General features: G+C 43.4%; 1 protein-coding gene across 10 annotated transcripts in view; it reads right to left on the bottom strand.

Moving 5' to 3' along the window:
• rapgef6 (Rap guanine nucleotide exchange factor (GEF) 6) overlaps nt 1–20,538 on the bottom strand; it is an 89,536-nt gene that overhangs the window by 55,251 nt on the left and 13,747 nt on the right. For 9 of the 10 annotated variants that reach the window (XM_053847255.1, XM_053847249.1, XM_053847247.1 and 6 more), the window contains 4 exons: nt 15,349–15,419; nt 15,228–15,284; nt 12,795–12,878; nt 1,020–1,089 (listed from right to left, as the gene is read on the bottom strand). In XM_053847255.1, coding sequence (XP_053703230.1) covers nt 1,020–1,089; nt 12,795–12,878; nt 15,228–15,284; nt 15,349–15,419 — 282 coding nt within the window. Of the gene's footprint in view, nt 1–1,019; nt 1,090–10,095; nt 10,470–12,794; nt 12,879–15,227; nt 15,285–15,348; nt 15,420–20,538 lie in introns of those variants that run through there. The other variant, XM_053847257.1, reaches the window with a different exon arrangement.

The raw sequence follows: 20,538 nt of genomic DNA, 5'->3' as shown, positions 1-20,538 counted from the left end.
GACCATGCTTCCTGTTTCCTCCTTTCCAGCAAGTTTGTGTGACTTGCAGATCATCGTTGCTTTGTTTCGCATCACGCCAACTTCATTTTACACCATACGCCATCGTATACCATTTTATTTATTGCACAACACAGATCCCTGAAAGCAACGTCCCTCTGGTGACTGCGGTCATGACACCGGCCCGACATTTACACTGGCTCTTTTATTCCCAACGGCCCCAATTAGATGATTGACATGATTGCAGTGCGACGAGGACAACTGCCCCTCATTACAGAAAGTGCATGTCGCTGGAATGTGCGTGAAATTCTCTTCGCACTTTCCCACCGTCAAGACAAGGCTCAGCGAATTCCTTTCCATTTGATTTTAAGTGATACAACTGACGACAAATACAAGACTTGCAAGACCAGAAAGTTGATCTGCTGACTTCTGCTTTAAGTAATGGAAACCAAACATTTTTCTCAATGTTTGTATAGAACATAGGACTATTTTTCAAAAAACGTCCAGAGCCTCACAACTCAGCATGTTATCAAGAAGGAAGGGAATTTTTAAAAGGTGCCATTATTACTACAGTAACTTGACATCGATGTCAGGTGTGACGCAATTCTTGGAAATCTAAGATTTCTAGGAAGCAATTCTGTCCCTTTAGGCAACTAATTATGACTCACTCATTAATTTGTTGCCTCAGTTTTCGGTGACTTGAAACTGAAAGGCAACAAAGCAGTTTTGCCTAAAACAATTCTCTGCCACGGAACTAAAGTGTCTTTTCCGTCACACTTATAATAACATAGTTGCAGAGGAAGGAAAACAGATAGTGTGAGCTCGATATGTCACAATATCTGCCTTCCTTTTTAACCCAACACCATTTTGAAAACACAATCTTCATAAATAGAGTCAAAGTAAAGGTATGGCTTGACGTTACGGAGATAGAGAACCGAAGGATGGGCGGAGGAAAGCTGGCCGGTTGTGCTAGAAACAAAGAGACGGGGACTTTCAGAGCGAGAGACAGTAGCTCGACTTACCACAATCATTTCTGACGGCTCCAAAGTGATGCATTCACAGCCTCGTCTGCCCCCCAGCTGCTTGCCAAAACTGTTGAGAAATGAGCACAAAACAGTGTCAATCACTCCCACAGCTGGCACCCGGACAGTTAAAATCCTCTGTCTTCGGATCCCATGTTTACTGGAAGCTGCTCCTTTACCAGAGGTGAGATTTGGCTTCACCTCTAACACAGAAGATCTTCCCACTCTTTAAAAATAGACTAACTGGATACCAAAGTTCAACTCCAGGCAAACTTGAAAAGGCAGTCATTTTAATAGACTGTCAAAATGAATAGGAATTTTATCAACAATTCATGATACTTCCAAATAACTCAGAGAACCAGGGTTCTACCTTCACCAACAGTCCTCTTGAAATACAGTTGTGCATGACAATGATAGAGATGATGTCATCACAGGGCTGTATTGAGAACTAATCCTGACATTTGGTCATAGGTTTTGCCCCGTGGTCTCCTTCAAACTGCCATGAGAAGAAGACTTAACTAGGTGCTCTCTATAGTGCTCCATTTTTTAAGTGTAGAACAAGAAGAGGCTCGGCCATCTGAGACCGAGAGTGAGCTGACACAAGTTCATATAGCGTGTGATAGTACCGACACAGATAGGGTTGTGTATTGACAGTAAGCTGCTGACACAATGCATATGCCAACAAGGGATTGACAAAACAATACATCGCGATATTGAAAGTTTGACAATATTGCGATATTTGTCAACAAGAGCCATTAATTGCATTAGATAGAAAGGTTTTTGCACATAAAAACTGATTCATTGTTACCTCAATCTCAGTCAAGTTGGACCTTCAGTTATGCTTGAAAGTCCAACTGAGGCATGACCAGCTGCTGCAAGTTTATCTCAGCTCGGTGGTTTACTGCGTTCCAGTGCAGCACATTTAAAAACAACCTCTGTCCCGTCTTTGCTACCCTTTGAATGCTGCTGGTGATGGTCTTATCTCTTCAGTTTCAATCATCGTAGTGGTCAGCTGATAATGACGTTCTGAGCCAGACTGGAACTCCCACCAGTGCTTGCTGTTTCAAGGTGTTTGCTATCGAGTAGTGATCAGACACCTAAATACAATTAATAAAGAAAAGCAGAGAATACATTTGACAAACGCCTCACTAGCAAACAATACATATAGACAGAAAACGTGTAAAACTATCAAAAGCGTTTGAAACCTAAGGCTTTGGAATCGATCACTGAACACTTTGATAGTGGCCCATCACACAGCTCCAAGTCTCCACCAGGGGTTCAATAAATCTTCCGTCTGTGATGCGACACTATCAAAGACCACACATGGTCATACCCCCCGTCACTCTGCTCCTCCAATAATCCCATCTGTCTCTCATGCGGATCTCCTCAATTTAAGATTTTTATTGTTTCAGTTTGTTGCAGAGCCATCTGAATACCACTTGTAGACACAGGAAAAAAATATCACATCGCAGCGTTGGAATGATCAGAGGTGAAACATCTGAAATAGTGACGACATACAATGTTTCGCACAAAGCGAGTCATTGTTAGCAGAGCAGGAACCACGGGGAGGACGCTGTGGGGTGAAGAGAGGAGCAGCTGACGCGGGTCTCCCATCACATGGTGATTCTAGACAGCACATTTTGCGGTTGTTGAAATGAGAGGACAATTGATTAGAAATACACAAAAGCCATTTAAATAATGTTCCCGATTTACATTCGGGGACAAAAACGCAACCATTTCAGACCACTGAGGAGGCCATACGCTACAAAAAAAAACAACTGTGAAGTAGAAAACCTTTCACACAGCTGCCTGAGACGACGGTATTTATGATTGATCTGGGACGCCGGACTTGTCGACAGCAGGAGATGAAATAAAGAAGTAATAAGGAAGAAGGAAATTAGAATTTGTTGAAGTCACAGCCAGCAGTGAGTAGGGGACAGGATTCATCAATAAAACGTCGCACTGTTTTCGGTGCTTGGCGAATCCCTGCCATGCAAGGGTTGACTGAGATCATGAAAGGGTGAGGGTCTCCAAATTTATATCAGATTCAGGTTGCTGTAGTTTTCCAGACACACACCGCAACAGATGTGCACTTGGGAAGAGAGCTGTTCCGCATCTATGGTCGAGCTAAATAAACTGAGACGTTAGCTCATCATTAATACTGTTGCGGTGAGTGTTGCACCACCAGTTTCTTAAAGGGCCTGTGCTGGTTCAAGAAAGTGCCCATTAGGGTACAGAACTAACTAACAAGCAAGTGAAAAACAAAGAATGAAACTTACTGGGGTGAAGGGGTTTGCACAAGCCCCTCTTGGAATAACAGAAAACTGTTATTGTGGCTGAAAGTGGATCGGCAGAAGGGCATCACCCACACAGAGCCGCCACGTGCCAGGTTATCCTGAGAACAGCCGGGACTGTTAACATGTCTCGCAGCCTTTGGCACGCTGAAACGGCGACTCAGCATTGTTTAAGGTCTGCGCGAGCGGCTGCTTTTAATTATGGAAGCGTGTCTCGCTGACACGGGGCCAGCTTTTACAGCACGGCTCTCTGATCGCAGAGAATTCCGTGACAACACGGGTTTGGTTTCAGTCTTAATATTGACACTCTCTCACTCACACTACAGTACTTTATTTTCACCCCAGGACTCAGAGGACACCATCTTTTTCTCTTCATGCAGACCATCCAGCATACACTGTAAACCCACTTCAGAATCAGAATCAGAATCAGATTTATTTCCATGGTCAGTGGGGAGCCACTGACTAGGAAAGTTTTTTTTGAGTGTGTATATTGTGAGTATATTGTGAGTATTTAGTGAACGGCTTGTTGATATGGTCAAGCTGCCTGGTTAGTCTGCTGTTCTCAGCAGGAAATCAATATAGCACTCACTGCGTTCCAGTGGAATTGTGAGGGTTAAAAACAAGTGAAGGTTCTCGGAGCCTTCAGAGATACCAGAATTGCTACTTGGAGAAGAAGCCAATGAGAGGGTTCTAACATCCCAGAACAAAGCCCCTTATTTTGCTGCCTTTGAGGGTTTTCAAAGGACCACTTTCAGAAGTCGAGGGATCAGTGGAAAGACAGTGAAACTCCTTAAAGACAGTATATCCTATGCATGACTTTGTCCACTGTCAAGTAGAGAAAGTGCACTTCTGGTCTCGTAAAGAACGCCTGTAAAAGATCAACACATTTTTTTAGGTGTTTCTCCAGATATGCCCTTGTCTCGTGGCGGAAGAGTGTTGAGAAATCACACCCCCTGAGACAAGAGATGACAGCAAAATAAATACCATGGAAACACAACTGTGAAGTCTGAATGACATTTATGAAGGTAAAATGGGTGCAAAAGTGGCACATACCCGTAACACAAGACTCGTATCCATGCATCAGAGGCATATACGCGTAACTGCACATTTGCATCCGTAAACCCCGTGGCAGTGCGTGTAAAAAGAAGATTTACATTCATACAAACACGAAAAGTAATTTCGCCTTCATTTTCTAAGTGCACAGATACAAGTGGCTAAACACGAGCTCTTGAAACTGCAATTGTGACACATTGCTAAGTTTTCCACCTCAACCACATACTCGTAGAACATGATCCGTATGCGCGTGCACCCTTTTGCACCTCTTCTCGCACCTGTAAATAGGTAGTCACGTGACGTCTATTGTCCAATCGGCTGCAGCGACATCCCATGTCATGGCGGTTTACGAAGAATTCGGATAGAAGGCGATTCTCACTGTTACCACTGATAGAAAGACAGACGGTAAGTGCTTCATTTACCCACATCGCTTTTCCTCGGAAGATTGATGCAATATAATCGCGCGGCGTGTCGCTGCAGCCGATTGGATAATAGACGTCACGTGACTACCGGGAACGTGCATGGAGTAACAGGCACGTATTGCCGCCACTTCTACGAGTGCGCATCAGTTTTATTTACAGGTGCGAGAAGAGGTGCAAAAGGGTGCACGCGCATACGGATCGTGTTCTACGAGTATGTGGTACTTGTGCACCCGTTTTGGCGGTGGTTGAGGTGGAAAACTTAGCAATGTGTCACAATTGCAGTTTCAAGAGCTCGTGTTTAGGCACTTGTCTATCTATCTGTGCACTTAGAAAATGAAGGCGAAATTACTTTTCGCGTTTGTATGAATGTAAATCTTATTTTTACACGCACTGCCACGGGTTTACGGATGCAAATGTGCAGTTACGTGTATGTGCCTCTGACGCATGGATACGAGTCTTGCGTAACGGGTATGGGCCACTTTTGCACCCATTTTACCTTCCTAGACATTCTACCTTTTTATGTAACACAGCATTGTGTATCATGGGACTAAATGACGACCAGGATGAGTATACACAACAGACTGGTAAGCCATCGACCTCGCAGATGATGATGATGTCCTGAAGGTTCAAACTGTTTTTCTGCGAAAACAACTCCGTTTATGAGAATACAAATCTCATGAAACAGTTAGGAGACATGGAATCCAAGCTCTGCTGCATTGCGTTAATCCAATCTGAAGCAGCGGCTGCCTGAAAAACGGCAACAGAATCAAAGTCACAGCTTTAACACAGCGCGGCTGAATTATAGCCAAATTAGCTGTGATTTGATTTATGTTTCTCTCTGGTGCCCCACTGACACCGAAGAGAAACTCTTTGGCAGCTCCACATGCTCACAGTCAGAAGTTCACCCGAGGGTATAAGCCTGACGCTGATATGGCGCTGCAGCGTTTTTTCAGCCATGCAATTAAGTTGCTTAAAATTTAAGCATTTCGACTGGAAAGTAAATCATTTTCCTGAACGTACATGAGTGACGACACCAAGTCTTATCATAAATGACAATCCTCAGGTGAAGCCAAGGACATCATAAACCATTATGCAGTCCAATTGATTTTTCCCCCCAAAAAAACTAAAGCACTTCCATTTAAAAGGCTTTTAACTGTCAGACGGTAGGTTGTACATTCTCCCGCAGCACGTGAGAATGATAGGAAGGAGCCCACAATTGTGATGCAGCGTGAGATTAAAAGGTGGAGTTCAAGGTATATCACAATTAAGGGAAGGATGGAAGGTGAAAAACAATAACAGTATTTGGTGCTGCAGTCTCATAGTGGTTTGCTGGCAGTCTACTTCTTTTCAAGCACGAGAAAGTCTAGTTGAAATTGGAAGTTTAACAGCGGCTTTTTAGCTAGATGGGTGTCTGGGCATCCTGGGGACAACCTAAGCTGGAAAAACATGAGCAATTGGACGCCCGGTTTATCAGCGGGACGCCCTAAATTTCCGATCATCAGTGTGTGTGCACTGCCATCATACTGGTTGAGATGAAAAGGTTGTTTCTCCCTGGTATGTTGGCTCGAAATTCACAGATTCTCGTGTCTTCATAGGAACCTCGGCTTCGCCATCGTGGGCGCAAAATCCGCGGGCACACATCTAGCAAGTCGAGACACTCGCATTTAATTGGTCAAAACATTATGGAAGAGCACAGTTATTGAAGGGATGGATGTCTGACTGCTGAGGGGACAAAACCACAGGTAAATTCCAGACTGCTGTCAGTACGTTGTGTCAGCAATTTTTTACAGTGTTCCTTCTACGCGGTAGCACAAAGAGCCAGTCAGAAGATCATCCACTGCCTGTACGTATCATGGGCAGAGAAGAAAAGAAGGGCCCAGAGGTGCCTATAAAACCTCAATGAACTACTGAGTGCGATGGACCCACTTGCATCGTATTAGCCAAAGATATCATAGCTGATTTAGCCACATGAAGGGCTGGCCACAGGATCAATTCCTTCAGGATACATGTGCTACCATCTGTCAATGACACTAAAGGAGGAGCACGCTTCAGCGCCCTAATGATGCCCCTCTGCTACTTTTACCTTAAAAAAAACCAATAGGGAGCAAGTTCATCCTCTCTATTAAGACGATGACAGCAAAAAGAAATGAAGGATCAGAACACCAATTAGTAAATGCTTCTTAAGAACGTCAAACCAGGAGAACACAGCGTAGAATGCCGTGGTGTGGGAAAGTCAAAGGAAAGAGTCTGTGGGGTCAGAGTGACTCTCGACAGATCTCTCCACACTTCACTGAGGCGAGAAGCACGGTCGCTGTCAGCACCACTCTCGGTCCGCCAAGTCTGTCTCCTTGCTATGTGTGTGTGTGTGTGTGTGTGTCTCGGCGTGGGACGGGGAGGGTAAATACAATTCGCCATTGAAGCCAGAACAAAAGCGCTTAAATGGCTTCCACAAAAGGCATGTTTGTGCAATTGTGTCTGTGCGCTTTCAGCTGGTCCACAAAGAAGCACAACAAAAAAAGCACCGAAACCACAAATCTCTCTAGAAGTTGTTACGTAAGGACAAAAGGAACGGATAGCAGAGGGCAGTAGCGTGCGACCATGTGTGCCTGGTGGACAATAAAAATACAAACCTAGCCGTGACACTTATGTGGTATAGGCAATAAATTACTCACAAAATATTCTCAGATATTATCTGAGGCAAGACTGCGTGTCCATGTGTGTAGCAGATGCCTCTTTGGGATTCAGCAAAGTGGAATTCTTCAAAACAGAGTTCATGTAATGTGTTTTTAATTATCGATCCAGCTTGAGTTTGTTGACAAAACGTTGTGATAAATTGTCAATTTTCCTCTCAAGATGATGATATACACTACAAATGTGTCTCGCCAATCTCTCTGATTTCCTTGGGATTTTCCTTTGGTTTCTGGAGCTGGTTCTGGTACTTTGGTGGGTCTCAGTCTCTAACAATAAACTGAAATAATTTACTTTGTCTGACCATTTTAAGTGAAAGCATTCATGTTTTCAACTAAGCTAATCCATGTGTGCATTAATGAGGACTTATGAGGACATATGTATGTTTCATTGGAGGTTTTCAGCAGGGAAAAAGAAATGAAGACAAGTAATAGTAATTGACTTTCCATTGGCTGGATCAGCGGGCTTATGAAAGTCAGTGTTATTGTAGCTAGTGTGCAACTGCAGAAGAATCAAATAGAACTCGAACCACCTGTCGCTGCGGTAGACCTAAGCAGGTGATAATTTCCTCTCTGCTTATTCTGAAGAAACAAGTTGTTGGCAGTGGAAACAAACAGGTTCAGCTCTGGTCCAGTGACAGCTGCAGCACCGCAGGCTATAAACAATGACAGCCGGCGACCAAACCGATGCCACACACACACTAGCTCAGACAGAAGCGCTGATGTGAGTGAAACCCTTCTGCTCCGAGTGTTGCGAGTCATCAGTAATCGCAGAACATCAACCCGTTCCCGAGGAGAACGACACCATCCAGTTAGATCGACTTCACAGCCCGGTCTGAACCTGCACACGTGTCCATTTTCAAACAGCAGTGACAGTTGAATCGATTTGTCGCAGTGGTGAGACGCAGCAACCCCGGAGAGCTAATTGTCGCGATCGGACAAAAGAAAAGTCGCCTCGTGAGCAGTTGCCTCGGAACAGAATTTCCCCCATAGATGACAAAAGTACACCACGGCTGCCTCGGTTCAAATAGTCTGTAGTTATAGAGCAACAAAAAGCTGCAACAGCTTGTTCACTATTCATTTTTGGGCAGTCCACAAAAGAGTTATATCATAAAACATGACAACCCAACTTTCACTGTCTCAAAAGGGGGAATCATATCTTTACCCGTGTTTAGTTAGATGGACAGGACAGAAGGAAAATTTAATAGTTCATTGGTTTCTGAATGAAATACTCATGATTAAGTGGACACGAGGCGACAAACATCGTGGAGCACCCACAGTTAACCCCCAAAATAAAAACAGACTCTGCCATAAACAGCACAACAACGTCCTATATCGATTTTCTTCCGGTCTTAGCAAGTAACAGGACTGACATTTGCACTACATTGTTTTCAACAAGGCTACTGTCAGGTCACCCGTCACTACCTCGACTGACAGATTTTCCACAAAAAAATGTCCTGGTTCTATGTCACTTTTGAAGTAAATACATTAAAAACAAAAATATAAAGTAGGTGGACTGGCTGAATAAAGGACGAACAATACACACCTGATTTAATAAATTTAAAGAATATATTTTGCTGAAAACTGCTGTCAAAGTTTAGTTCATGAACCACAAGCAACTTGGTTTAACTAATAAAACTGTTTATCAGCAGACACTGGCTTTTTTGCTTTCCCTGATTTGGTGCAGCAATGTCTTCCATCAGTACCACCATTCAAGTGCTTACTGTTGTTTCTTCAATGGATTTTCATTTTTTCCTGAATTTCTCTTTAATCTGAAAAGGATGGTCAATCTATTGCCTCCACCTTTCCTCCAATCTAACAATTCAATAAAAAGAGAAAAATACAAAAGAGAAAGTGTCAAAATGACAGTTTGACTATCATATCAGGTCAACCTCCCCAAACACCACATTCATACGTTTTAGGTTGTCATGCAGCACTATCAAAATCCCACTCTGAGACAAGACAGCAACACGGTTTCCATGGCAACAACCAGAAAAAAAAAAGTCACAACCACAAATAACAGACACGGACGCATGATTTTCTCACTTCCTCTGGCGCTAACTTTAGGTTTTGGGGTTGCTGGACAAACTGCTTGGGAGCTGACGCATTGTACAGCAGATTGGAAATTTGGACAGTGAGCGGCCCTAAAACCAGACCACCAGTGGTGACACATTCACAGTCACACAGAGGAACAGAAGCCAGTGAATGACGCGGCAGACACATTACTATTCATCTGCTCAACAATGGAAATCAATCGGGGGCAATTCAACCATCGACACTCCAGAAGCTACCAGAGCACCACAGACAGATGCCACTTTAACTTTCTCATGTTTTGTGGATAGATGGTGATTAAGACGCTGAAACTTTCCAGAACTACACCACCTGGGCTTGAATGTCTCGCTTGGCTTCATCGGGATGTTTCACAATTTTAGTGATCAGGGTTCAGAGCAGCACAGGGAGTAACATGTAGCTGTCCCGCGACACGTCAGGGGAGACTCCTGGCAACACAGTAGCGGGCAGGAAACAGAGCCAAGTGGTTTGAAGAATGAATCAGAGAGGGAATTTTGAACTAGCAAAATCAGTTTTACAGCTACAGATGAGGGGGAAAAAGTTTACTAACCAGGAGTTCCAGGGACCTTTATAATCCTCCTTATGTCCAGCATATTATCCAAAGTCGTCAGAAGGAAAAGCGAAAGGATAAATCCCGATCAAAGTACAGCCAAAAAAAGTTCCTCAGACCTCAAAAGTAATGGCTGAAGTTTGCGAGCTAGGAGTGTGTGCAGTCCTCCCGCTCTACTCCGTCTGCTCCAGAGAGGTGTGTGTGGAATGTGGAAACCCAGGCGGAACAGTGGTTGGCCATGTGTTCCTGAGCAGCCTGCCCGCCTGCAGCCCAGAAGCACATCCAGGCAGGAAATGAGCAGGCTTCACACACCCACACACAGCCACTCACAAACACAGCTTCCCACTATTAGCTCTTTCTGTGACCCTTTTCAGGACCCCCTGGTGTTCGCAGTACACTGACACAGAGGCAAATACGCGTGCACACCCTGCCGCAGTAAACCCTCCCCGCCCCCGTCCCGTCCCGCCCGGAACTTTGTTATCAACTGACCTGCACTCACACACAAGCCACAGCGGGAGCTGCCCCGGGGTTATTGATACTCGCAGCAAATCACTGATTGACCGACTAGTTTTGTTGACTCTCGGCTCAGACAACATAAGACAACACAATAGCGTAACTGTTTATTTGGTTTCACTGATGTACCTGACTGAGCACAACAGATCAAGCCATCACTGTAGTGGAAACACACACAACTAAACCCTTAACAACTACGCTATGTTGACATTCCAGTCATGGATAACACTGGCTGAAACGTAGCCATTTTCAGGGCTGGAAAAAAAGTCATTGACAAAAGCAGAGGGGGGGCAGTTAAGTGAGGGGGGGCACATGATATACTGTGAAGCCAAAAGACAAAAGAAAAAGAGTCTCAAATTCAACTTAAACTCTGCTGCTAAAATATCGGAGAAAATACAAAAAAGATTGATTAGCATTGTTTTAAAAATGTGATAAATGTTTTCCCTATTTTATATATAGTTTTTATTCAAATATTCTCAATATAATTTATATAGGAAGCTCCTGGCATCTGAACTGTGGATAAAAAGTATTTTTCCAGTATCGTTTAAGTATTTTGAGGGACAAGAAATACTATTGAAATTTGCATGACTCGTTAAAAGGACAGAATTTAGCATTTCAATATGACGATTAATAGCATTGGTGGAAGAAATACTAACATAAAATAATTGGGATAATTGGAACATTTCTTCTGTAGTTTTGCTGTGACCTCAGGAGGCCGACGTCAACACAGGGAAAGGGCCACATGTGATCGGTAGGCCACACTTTGCTCACGTCTGGGCTTTTTTTTAACCCCAATCACGTCCATAGCTGCGTGAAAGTTCAGTCCAAAAGTGACTCTATACATGATGCTACTTCCATTATTCACTTTCCAACTCTACAAGGGTGTTTCCATCAATATGGCTGCTAAATTTTGAGATGAGTTCGAAGACTTCGATATCCCTCTCCGCAACTGTGGCTGCACCTTTCAAGAACCTGGGCGTGACACTCCAGGACCAACTCTCTGGATGCAGATCTTTGCTCTCACCTTCTACCCAAGACGGATGCACAAGTCTGATGACAGCAAAACACAGAGATAATAGTTCTGCTTAATGACTTGGCTTCAATAAAGTATAAGAACTGGTTCAGTGGAAAAAAGGCATACGAACAGACAAGTGAAAGGAAAAGAAAAGGCCTTCCACTTCATTTTCATGCGGCTTTGGTCCAACTTCAGGTAAACGTGAAACCTCAAGCAAAGAGTCCGAGAACTTTGCCCACTAAAATCCCTTCCCCTAGTTTAAAAAGGTGTGAGTCACTGTTGAGTCAGTATTGGTCTGGTGATGAAGGAAAATCTGGGCAAAGACACTTCCTCCAGCTTCATCACAAACTCACTCAGCATTTCATGTCACGGTGTCTTTATGTGTTTGAATTGTTGTGCTTCTTTGCGCTTAGATTCTGCTGTTCTGACTTGGTGGACTGACATTCTGGTAATGTCGCAAACAACACAGCTTAGAGACATCCTTTTCCACAAGGGAGGAAGTGGAGGTCTTTAATTTCATTGCAGTTGATATCTGTAATTAGATTTTCCTAATTATGACCAGGAATTTCCATCCGCACTAATGCTAACGCTAAAACTCAAGATGCTCAAGCGCAACACAACAGAGACAAGACGAATATCTTTGGATCCCAAAAACATCTGAGCCCGTCAGACGACCAGGTAATTTTCATGATTTGATTCAAAGTTGTATCCAGGGCCTGAGAGGGAGATTAGGCAGATGAGAAGGGGTCAAAATTGAATTTCCTGATAGGAAAATTCATTGGGTTAGGGGCTTGGGGGTCGAGCTTGCACTCATTACTGCCTGCCTCTTGTCAAATCACATTTGTGCGGATGATTTCCTACCTACAGGAAATGTTGTGTGTCTGCATTGTGCACACGTGCACGGCTTTTTCATGATTGGCAGATTGTTATGAAGACTCACAGTGGGCGTGGAAAGTGAGCCGCATATTAAGGAGTTCATTAAGACACAATTCAAAGTGTTACAGCACAGAAATCCAACCTCCTTCTTCATAAAGACTCGCTGAAGGGACACAATAAGGAAGCCTGCGAAGTCCGATACGCCTGTTTTGACACCTTCCGTTCTCACCCTTCCACCATTGTTTCCGTCATTCCTCCGTCTGTGTGAGTGTTTGTGAGCCCGAGTGTTACCTACCAGCATCTCGCCAGGTACATGTGCTCCTTCACAAAGACGGATCCGGAGAGTAAGATGTACCAGCAGGTAGCGACGCTGTCAGGGCTGAAGCAAAGACAGAAAAAACAAGGCTCATTTCAGACATTGGATATGTTTTTAATACAAGTTTTAGAAAATGCCATGCACACACAGAGCAAATCAGGTTATGGGACTCATTAAAGCAACACTAAAGGTCCCTTCTCGCCTCTCCACATATCGCAGATGCCAACTATCTCTAAATATGGTTCCACTGAAAGCAGTGGCGAGGATTTTGTATTTAACAGAAAGATGATATCCTGTAAAGCTATCCTGCGATGATCATGAAAATGATCATCAATTATCCATAAAGTTGGAGAAAATATCTGTATTTTTATTGCTCTACTTAAAAAAACTTAAAAACTACTTTAAAAAAAGAAAAAGAAAAATGGTAATAATGGTAATAATGGTAAAATAAACCAACAAATACGATTCACCAAGAACTAACATAATAAATATGCTATCACAATGTGCATACAGATTATTATACAGAATGCAGTTCTTCTGTTCCTCTGTATTTCCCCATGATGTTCTGCAATTTGATGACCATTAGATAATAATTTGCACGTGTAAGCATTGCAAATAAACATGTGTAAGAACAGTAGTGCAGGGAGGTTTGGTACTCTGGTTAGCTAGGGTTTACATTTATTTCCTTCAAGCCACCACTCGCCATGTTGACATGCCATGTTGTTTTTAATGTTGAAGCCTCAGCGAACTGAACGGTCTACATTTGAAATGTACTTGCTCATTCCCAATTTGGGAGCAAAAAGCGAATCACTTGTGCAGCCTCGTGGAGACATGATCTGCTTCATCCTCAGAGCATTTCCATGTTTCTAAGTCAAGTTAGCTGCTGGCGTTTCAGTCACGTTAGAAACCTTCCACAGACAGCAAACGTCCAAATGAAGTCCTGCTACTAGCTGAATTAGCACCTCTCTCACATGGCAGCAAGTGAATGAAAACACATGTGGATGGAAAGCAGGCGAGATCTTGTGGTCTTCAGGAGCTTTTAAAGATGCCAAGAATCCTGCCCCATGCACACACAGCTCACTTGAAAACACACTGATCTATTCACGAGCAGATGACCTTCTGAACTTGAGCACTTAGAAGAAGTCCAAAGGGTTGAATGAAGTCTTTGTCGCGCCAGCAGGAAACCTTGATTCGGCCATTTATACCAATTACACTCCACAGTGGTCATTTAAACACTCTTCTCTTGTGCAACATTGACCTTACAACAAAGACGACACGCATGATAGTCATGATCGGGGACTTGGCAAAGAAAGAAGTGAGAAACTAGATTAATACCCAACGTGTTGAAGCCCAGGTGCTACGTTTGCATTTGAATGAATGACTTTTGGAGCTGAAGGTTCACGACATAATGTGCCATCACTCTCAGGCCGACGGACTCCATTAACAAGAGCAATGCTTAAAGAAATCCACTCCTCATCTGAGGTGCCCTTCGATTGACTTCACAGGACAGCTTTCCTTCGAACCTGGATCATTGATAGGGTGATCCCCGGACTGAATGTTTCTCCAGTATCCAGGAAACACACAGCTGTCGCTATATTGGCTCATGCTAACAGCTAATGTATATCAAGTGCAGAAACATTTGAAGGTCCTCTCAGGCAGCACATACACTATATAACATAAAACTGCAGATGCCGACTAGTCAACTAAACATGAAGGTGGTCGGTGACTAGCAAACTATCAAAATGAATGAATGAAAATGAAAAAGCAGCATGGCACACATGCTTGTTAATCGAAAGCCATCACGCAACATAGGTGTATACGTTCATACGTTCACGTCCCACTTTCTGTGAGGACACCCCTTCCTTGCATGAATCTGGGCCAGTGACCATAGCGTGTCTCGTAGACCAGCTCCATGGTCGCAAAGAAACAAGCTTCCACGTAAACAAATGTCTGTTTCACACAGCGAAAATGACACTTTTGCCATCAAACTAATGGAACGTATAACTCACAGTCTCGAGCAATTGCGCGCAGCATATACTTGACGGTGACGGATACGCCCAGATGAACGGGAGGATACATGAGTGGGACGAGGACTAGTCTCTTATCCGTCTCTGTCCTCCCTCTGACTCTCACACTTCCTCCACATCTCATCATCTCCCGTTTTTTTTCTACCATGCTTCAAATTCCTTATCTAATTTCTCATCTTTCCTCCCTCTTGGCTTTTGCTATCATTTCCTCCTTGCGCTGGAACATATTAGCTACCGTCCTCCTGTGTACTTCTGTCCTATTATTTCCCCTCTTTTAATATCACCTCTCCAGGCATCTGTTTGTCACAGGAGCTTGAGCTGGACGTTCATTTATCTTTCTCTGTCCCCTCTCTCACTTCCTGGTTGAGTATTAACTTGTACTTACAAGAAAAGGATATGGTTGGCCTCGTGTCTCTCGTATCTGGCTGAGGTACACATTGACCTGACGAGGAAAAACAAGAGACGTTGAGAAGCATTCTTATGGAAAGAGTGAAATTAAACTTCACCTCAGCTGGTGTTCCCTGAGGTGAGAGAGGACGTCCATGTGATACAGGTGGCAGTAGATGGTGTGCAAGTCCTGCGGAGGAGAGAAACCAGGAGGTTAGTTTATTATGCACCAACAGCTTCACTATTTAACACAACTTGACCCCATTGCCAGAGTGTGTGGATCATCCCGGTGTGCGATTCACATCTCCAGCAGCTCTTTGACAGCAGCCACTTGGACTTGGCCAAACACTGCTTATCAAATTGACACTCTTAAATCAGCGAGACAGGCAGGCCTGCCACTTATGTGTGTAGCCAGCAGCAGTGAGACGCATGCAGAAACATCCACCCTGCGTTCCTAAAATAGCTCTCTATCAGGGCCAGCTGTCAAAACATCAAGGGGCGGACAGAGCGCGCACTGAGATGGAGGAACACAAGCATCTGGTGGAAGAATCAAACGGCGCAGCTGCACCAGTCTCAAGTCAAAGTTGACTTGTTACATGCTCAGGAGGACGAAACTTAGGAAGGTTTTTCCTCCTCCATACTGTTTTCTTACATTATCCATCATGAAAAACAGACCATATTCTTCAAGTACAGTTAAGACTCATACAGGTCCGGATTTCTTGAAAAGTCATCGACCTGAATCCCAGTTGTCTGCTTTTTCATGGCTTTTCTTACGTTTCGGACTGTGAGATGAAAATATAATATAATATAATAATATTTTGTATATCTGGATTCTTCATTGTTATTTAATCATTCACCTTTCACTTTATGACTTTTAAACTAGAAGGGTATAGTGAGGCTAGCTAGCCAGTCTCGAAACGCACAGAGCATAATAATGAAGAAGAAGAAGAAACGGATGACACTGAACGGGTCTGAATTTCAAGTCTGATGAAAGCAAACATGTCTGTGGGAGGAAACCCGAGTGCACAGGGAAGACAGACTCCGCCCAGAAAGAACCCAGGCTAGTTTAAAGCTGGAATCGAACCAGAGACCCGCTTGCCACATGAAACGTTTCTCTGTTTCGTCATCAGGGCTAAATGAATACGAGACAATGAAAACTGATCCGATATCTTATTCACTGCTACAGACAGCATCAGTCTTGCTCTCTAAAGATCCCTGTTGATACACCTGTGCTTTTCTCTCCTCTGTTGTATTGACCGCCGCCTGCACATGCTACAAACTTTTACATATGGATGAGGTACATACTATGGTCTGGTTTATGCCACACACAAACAGAACCAAAAAAACAACAATTCCATCCTGTGTGTGAGAGTACCCAACAAAAACACACAACCCCCCCGTCCAGAGTATTTAACCTCCATCTCGAGGCATAGAGACAGTAATCTCAGAGCGGCCTGCGCCACACAGAGGAGGAGAATCTGTGTTAACTAGGTTAGTGAGCACAATGAATTGCAGCTGTAAGCAGTTCTGACATGTTGCTGAGCGCGCATGTGTCGGGCAACTACATACATGTCAGGCGAGGCCATTCACTGGTGCGCTGCGCTCAGACTAGGAGGAGCGTTCGCCTGCTTTGACGGTCGGTTAAACAAAAATGGTCTGCAGGTCCATGTGAAGTGAATATGTGAGAGAAAGCCACGTCACGCTGCTTCATATCTAGGAGGAAGAAAATCAAACGCTATCACCAGCAGTCTCACCTGCTGAATCAAAGAAGATCCAACTTCCAGCTGCTGTTACAGCTGGCTTTATTCAGACTGATCCTTCTGGCACCCATGAAACAATTGACCTGGTTTTGTGTATTGATCAGCGTAAAGCAGGTCATCAATAGGCCCTGACAGATCGGCAACACATACTCTCCCCAACAACAGAACGGCTGGATTGGAACGCGTCAAGCATCACAAAAACTGAAGGCCATGAAAAAGTCCAAGAAAGAAACAACACCTCTAGGATTGAGTTGCTCACCTAACCCTAAAAGGTCACAAAGGTTCCACACTATAGTCTTCCCAACTGACCAATAAACAGTTCAGCATAGTGGTCGGAGTGAGTACCAAAAAGTTGTTGTACTGGGGAACACCTATGATGGAGGTGGCACAGTGCGGGTGAAGTGGACTTGGGCCGAAGCCCACACTGTCAGAGCTCCGTACAGAGCTGCGGAAAAAAGGGCCGTGCAAAAGGATGGTGGTTGTGAAAATGATGTCCACTTAAAAATAGGACAATCGGTTTGCACAAGAAAAAAACATACATTATAAATGCGTAACAAAAACAACAAAATCTGAAAATCTCTACTAACTACACTGAACTACAAGGACAGTAAACCGCCATATCTGGTTTAAAAAAAGACGTTCATTAAACAATCTTAAAAAGGTTTTAAAAAAACTATTATGTCATATGTTTGCTTTTAGACTGCTCTATTGTTCAGTGTCCGGCTCATGTGCTTGGCCATTTGTTCTGCTCTCCCTCAGAAACATCCCTGAGTGACCTTCTGACCTCTGCCCTGTCCTCCCTTGAGGCTCACCTAACGTTTGATGACCCCGTCTGTGATTGGGACGTCTCCTCCTCAGGGCAGGCAGCTATTACCCTGACACCGGCCGAGAAGTCCCCATTCTCTGAACACGAAACAGAACAAATGAAATCTTATGTCACCTGAGAGAGCAAATGTTGAATTTCTCCCATGCGTCAACTAAGGATACAACAACATGAGCTTGATTGTAGAGCAAATAAAAATCACTCAACTCGCCTCAAAGGGCTTTAAATAGCGCGGAACAATTTCTAAAAACCTAATCCAATCAGTGGCTGAGAAGCTGTCAGCGTGAAGAATCAGGTTGATCTGCAAAGATTATCAGCGTTGCCCTGAGTTTGCTGAGCTGCAGCGTGTTTGAGTGGGTGTGTTTCCACTGTGAATAGGTGTGGCGCTGCTGCCCCCTGCTGGCTGACTTACTGTAGCAAAATAAGACGAGATAAAATGGAATAAATTATTGACATGTAGTTGAAGGCAATTCATCAGCGACAGGAAGGTCGTCTGTGACTCATTAAATCAGCCATCGCTTTTTTAGTATATAGTATATTTTTTGTTGTACATCTTTCTGATAAGTATTTATCTAATATCTATTTATTTTTGGACATATAGTTTTTGGAACCCGGAGGCCTCAGACCGAAATTTCATTGCCATAATATAGTGATATGTTTTTGTGCAATGACAATAAAGAAAGTCTAAGTCTAAAATATTACACAGTAGGCGACTTCACTCTTGACTGATCACCACCTTGACATCTACAGTATGCGAGCTATTCCCAACAAATATTAAAACAAGTTGTGGCAGAAAGAGCAGTGGCCCCGCCCCCTGCATTTTTCCTTTTATGATAAACCTGCAACTCAGATCCCCAGAAGTGAAGACCAGCAAAGAAAACCATAGTTGAAGACTGTTGTGTGGACATGAACGCAGTAGCTCAAAGCAACCTCTGAACCTTTTGGGCAGGACCGCTTGTACCTCCAGCCGGGTTCATTCACACACCAGTACACACCCACATCCACTAGAATGTACAGTACACCTATAAAAGCGGCTGCATACAGAGAGGCTTCTGTGGAGCGACGACACAACGCATCTATTGAAGCGCACAGCTTAAGTGGGCTGCATAACATTTACGTTCGGCACTCTGGAAGCATTCAAGGCTCTTCATGTCGTACGTGCCATTGACTTAACACTTCAGGACAGAGACAATTCAAGCTTTTTAAGTCAAACTGCATTCTTTAAAACCAACCCGAAGTTTTCCACAGAGCATATTTCCAATCAGTGAAGTACCACTGTACACTCCTCAAGGCCTTCTTTTGGAGGGCATTGGAGAAGTTGTTTTTTCTTCATCCTTTTTTCAACAGAAACCTTGCAAAAGAAGAGCAAAATGACGCAACTTTCTTCAAGGAATCACTGTTTTGAATTACTTCCACACAGCTGAAGCAGTGCGTTACTCACAGCAGTGATTCTTAACCATAGGGCTGGGGCCCATGGCGCCTCCTAAAGGGCCACTAAAAGTATTTTTTGTTTTACACCTCTGGGCCATGAGGGCCGTGAGACGCTCAGTTTTAATACATTAACCACATATGGTGGCAGTTGTGTGTCACTGAATTGACTTGACAGCTGCAAATCTGTGATAGTTAACAACAATGGAGAAGTTCAAAAAAAAAAAAAATGAAGACAGCAATGGCGCCCCCAACAGTAAAAACTGTTCATGAAGGCACCTCTTGAAGCAGTTTTAAAATTAATTGGAACATTTTATGGCGATACTTTCAATTACACTTACTTAACCCTTAAACCTTTAAATAAAATATTTTATTTTTATGTTATGATATTAAGAGATGGATTTATTATATCTATTTTATTCAGAATGCCATTGAGTTTTTCCAATTTTCTCAACAGTTTGCATCAAGTGATTTTTTTTTCTTTTTTTCTTTAATATATTTGATGAATATGGCTTGTAACTGGTTCTGCTGCTGGTTGGACTTTTCGATGACAAATATTCTTTGCAATGATCACATGGTTTCATGTCATTTCACAAGGTTTTTGTTTTTTTTAATGTGTAAGTAGATTAAATATGGTTATTGACCACAAATGAAATCAAAAGTAATGAATGAGTTCTATTTACTTGAATGGGCCCAGAGATCAAAAGAACCCTTGACCTAGAGTGTTTGCTGTGGATGAGTGAATCTATGAAATATACAGCACACCCACTATTTCCCTGCATGACTCCGACTATATCAATAGGTTTTGATATATTCTTTTTTACATTGTTTGCACCAAGGGAGTAGCGCTCAAATCTCGTTGTACACTGTACAAGGACAACTGGTAAAACTTCAGCACTAATTTACATTAGTTCCACATTAAAGCGGCAAAAGTGCAGACATCAGCCCATGACCACAGAGAGAACAGCTCGACAAAAGCTTGTGGCAGTAGACAGTTTCACAACCTATCATGCGGTTGAGTCACGATGACGAGGAAGAAGTGTAGGTTCACTCCACTTTGCTCAGTGTTTCCACAATCACTTCACGATTCAGCCAAACCCAACAGTAAGCTCATTACGTCATATTCAACTCATCACTACAACCAATATTTCCTGAGTTCAAAGGACATGCATGATGACATAACCGACCACTAAGAGGTTTTCGGTGCAGTACTCATTCATTTTAGGTGCGGACTACGTTCGCGGGTTACTAGAGGTCAGCTCATGACTTGTTCTCACTTCCTAGCAAAGGTGTCAGCA

This window comes from Synchiropus splendidus, chromosome 17 (assembly GCF_027744825.2).
Source record: "Synchiropus splendidus isolate RoL2022-P1 chromosome 17, RoL_Sspl_1.0, whole genome shotgun sequence".
NCBI classification, from domain to species: Eukaryota; Metazoa; Chordata; class Actinopteri; order Syngnathiformes; family Callionymidae; genus Synchiropus; species Synchiropus splendidus.
This window is presented reverse-complemented; position numbering and strand designations above follow the sequence as displayed.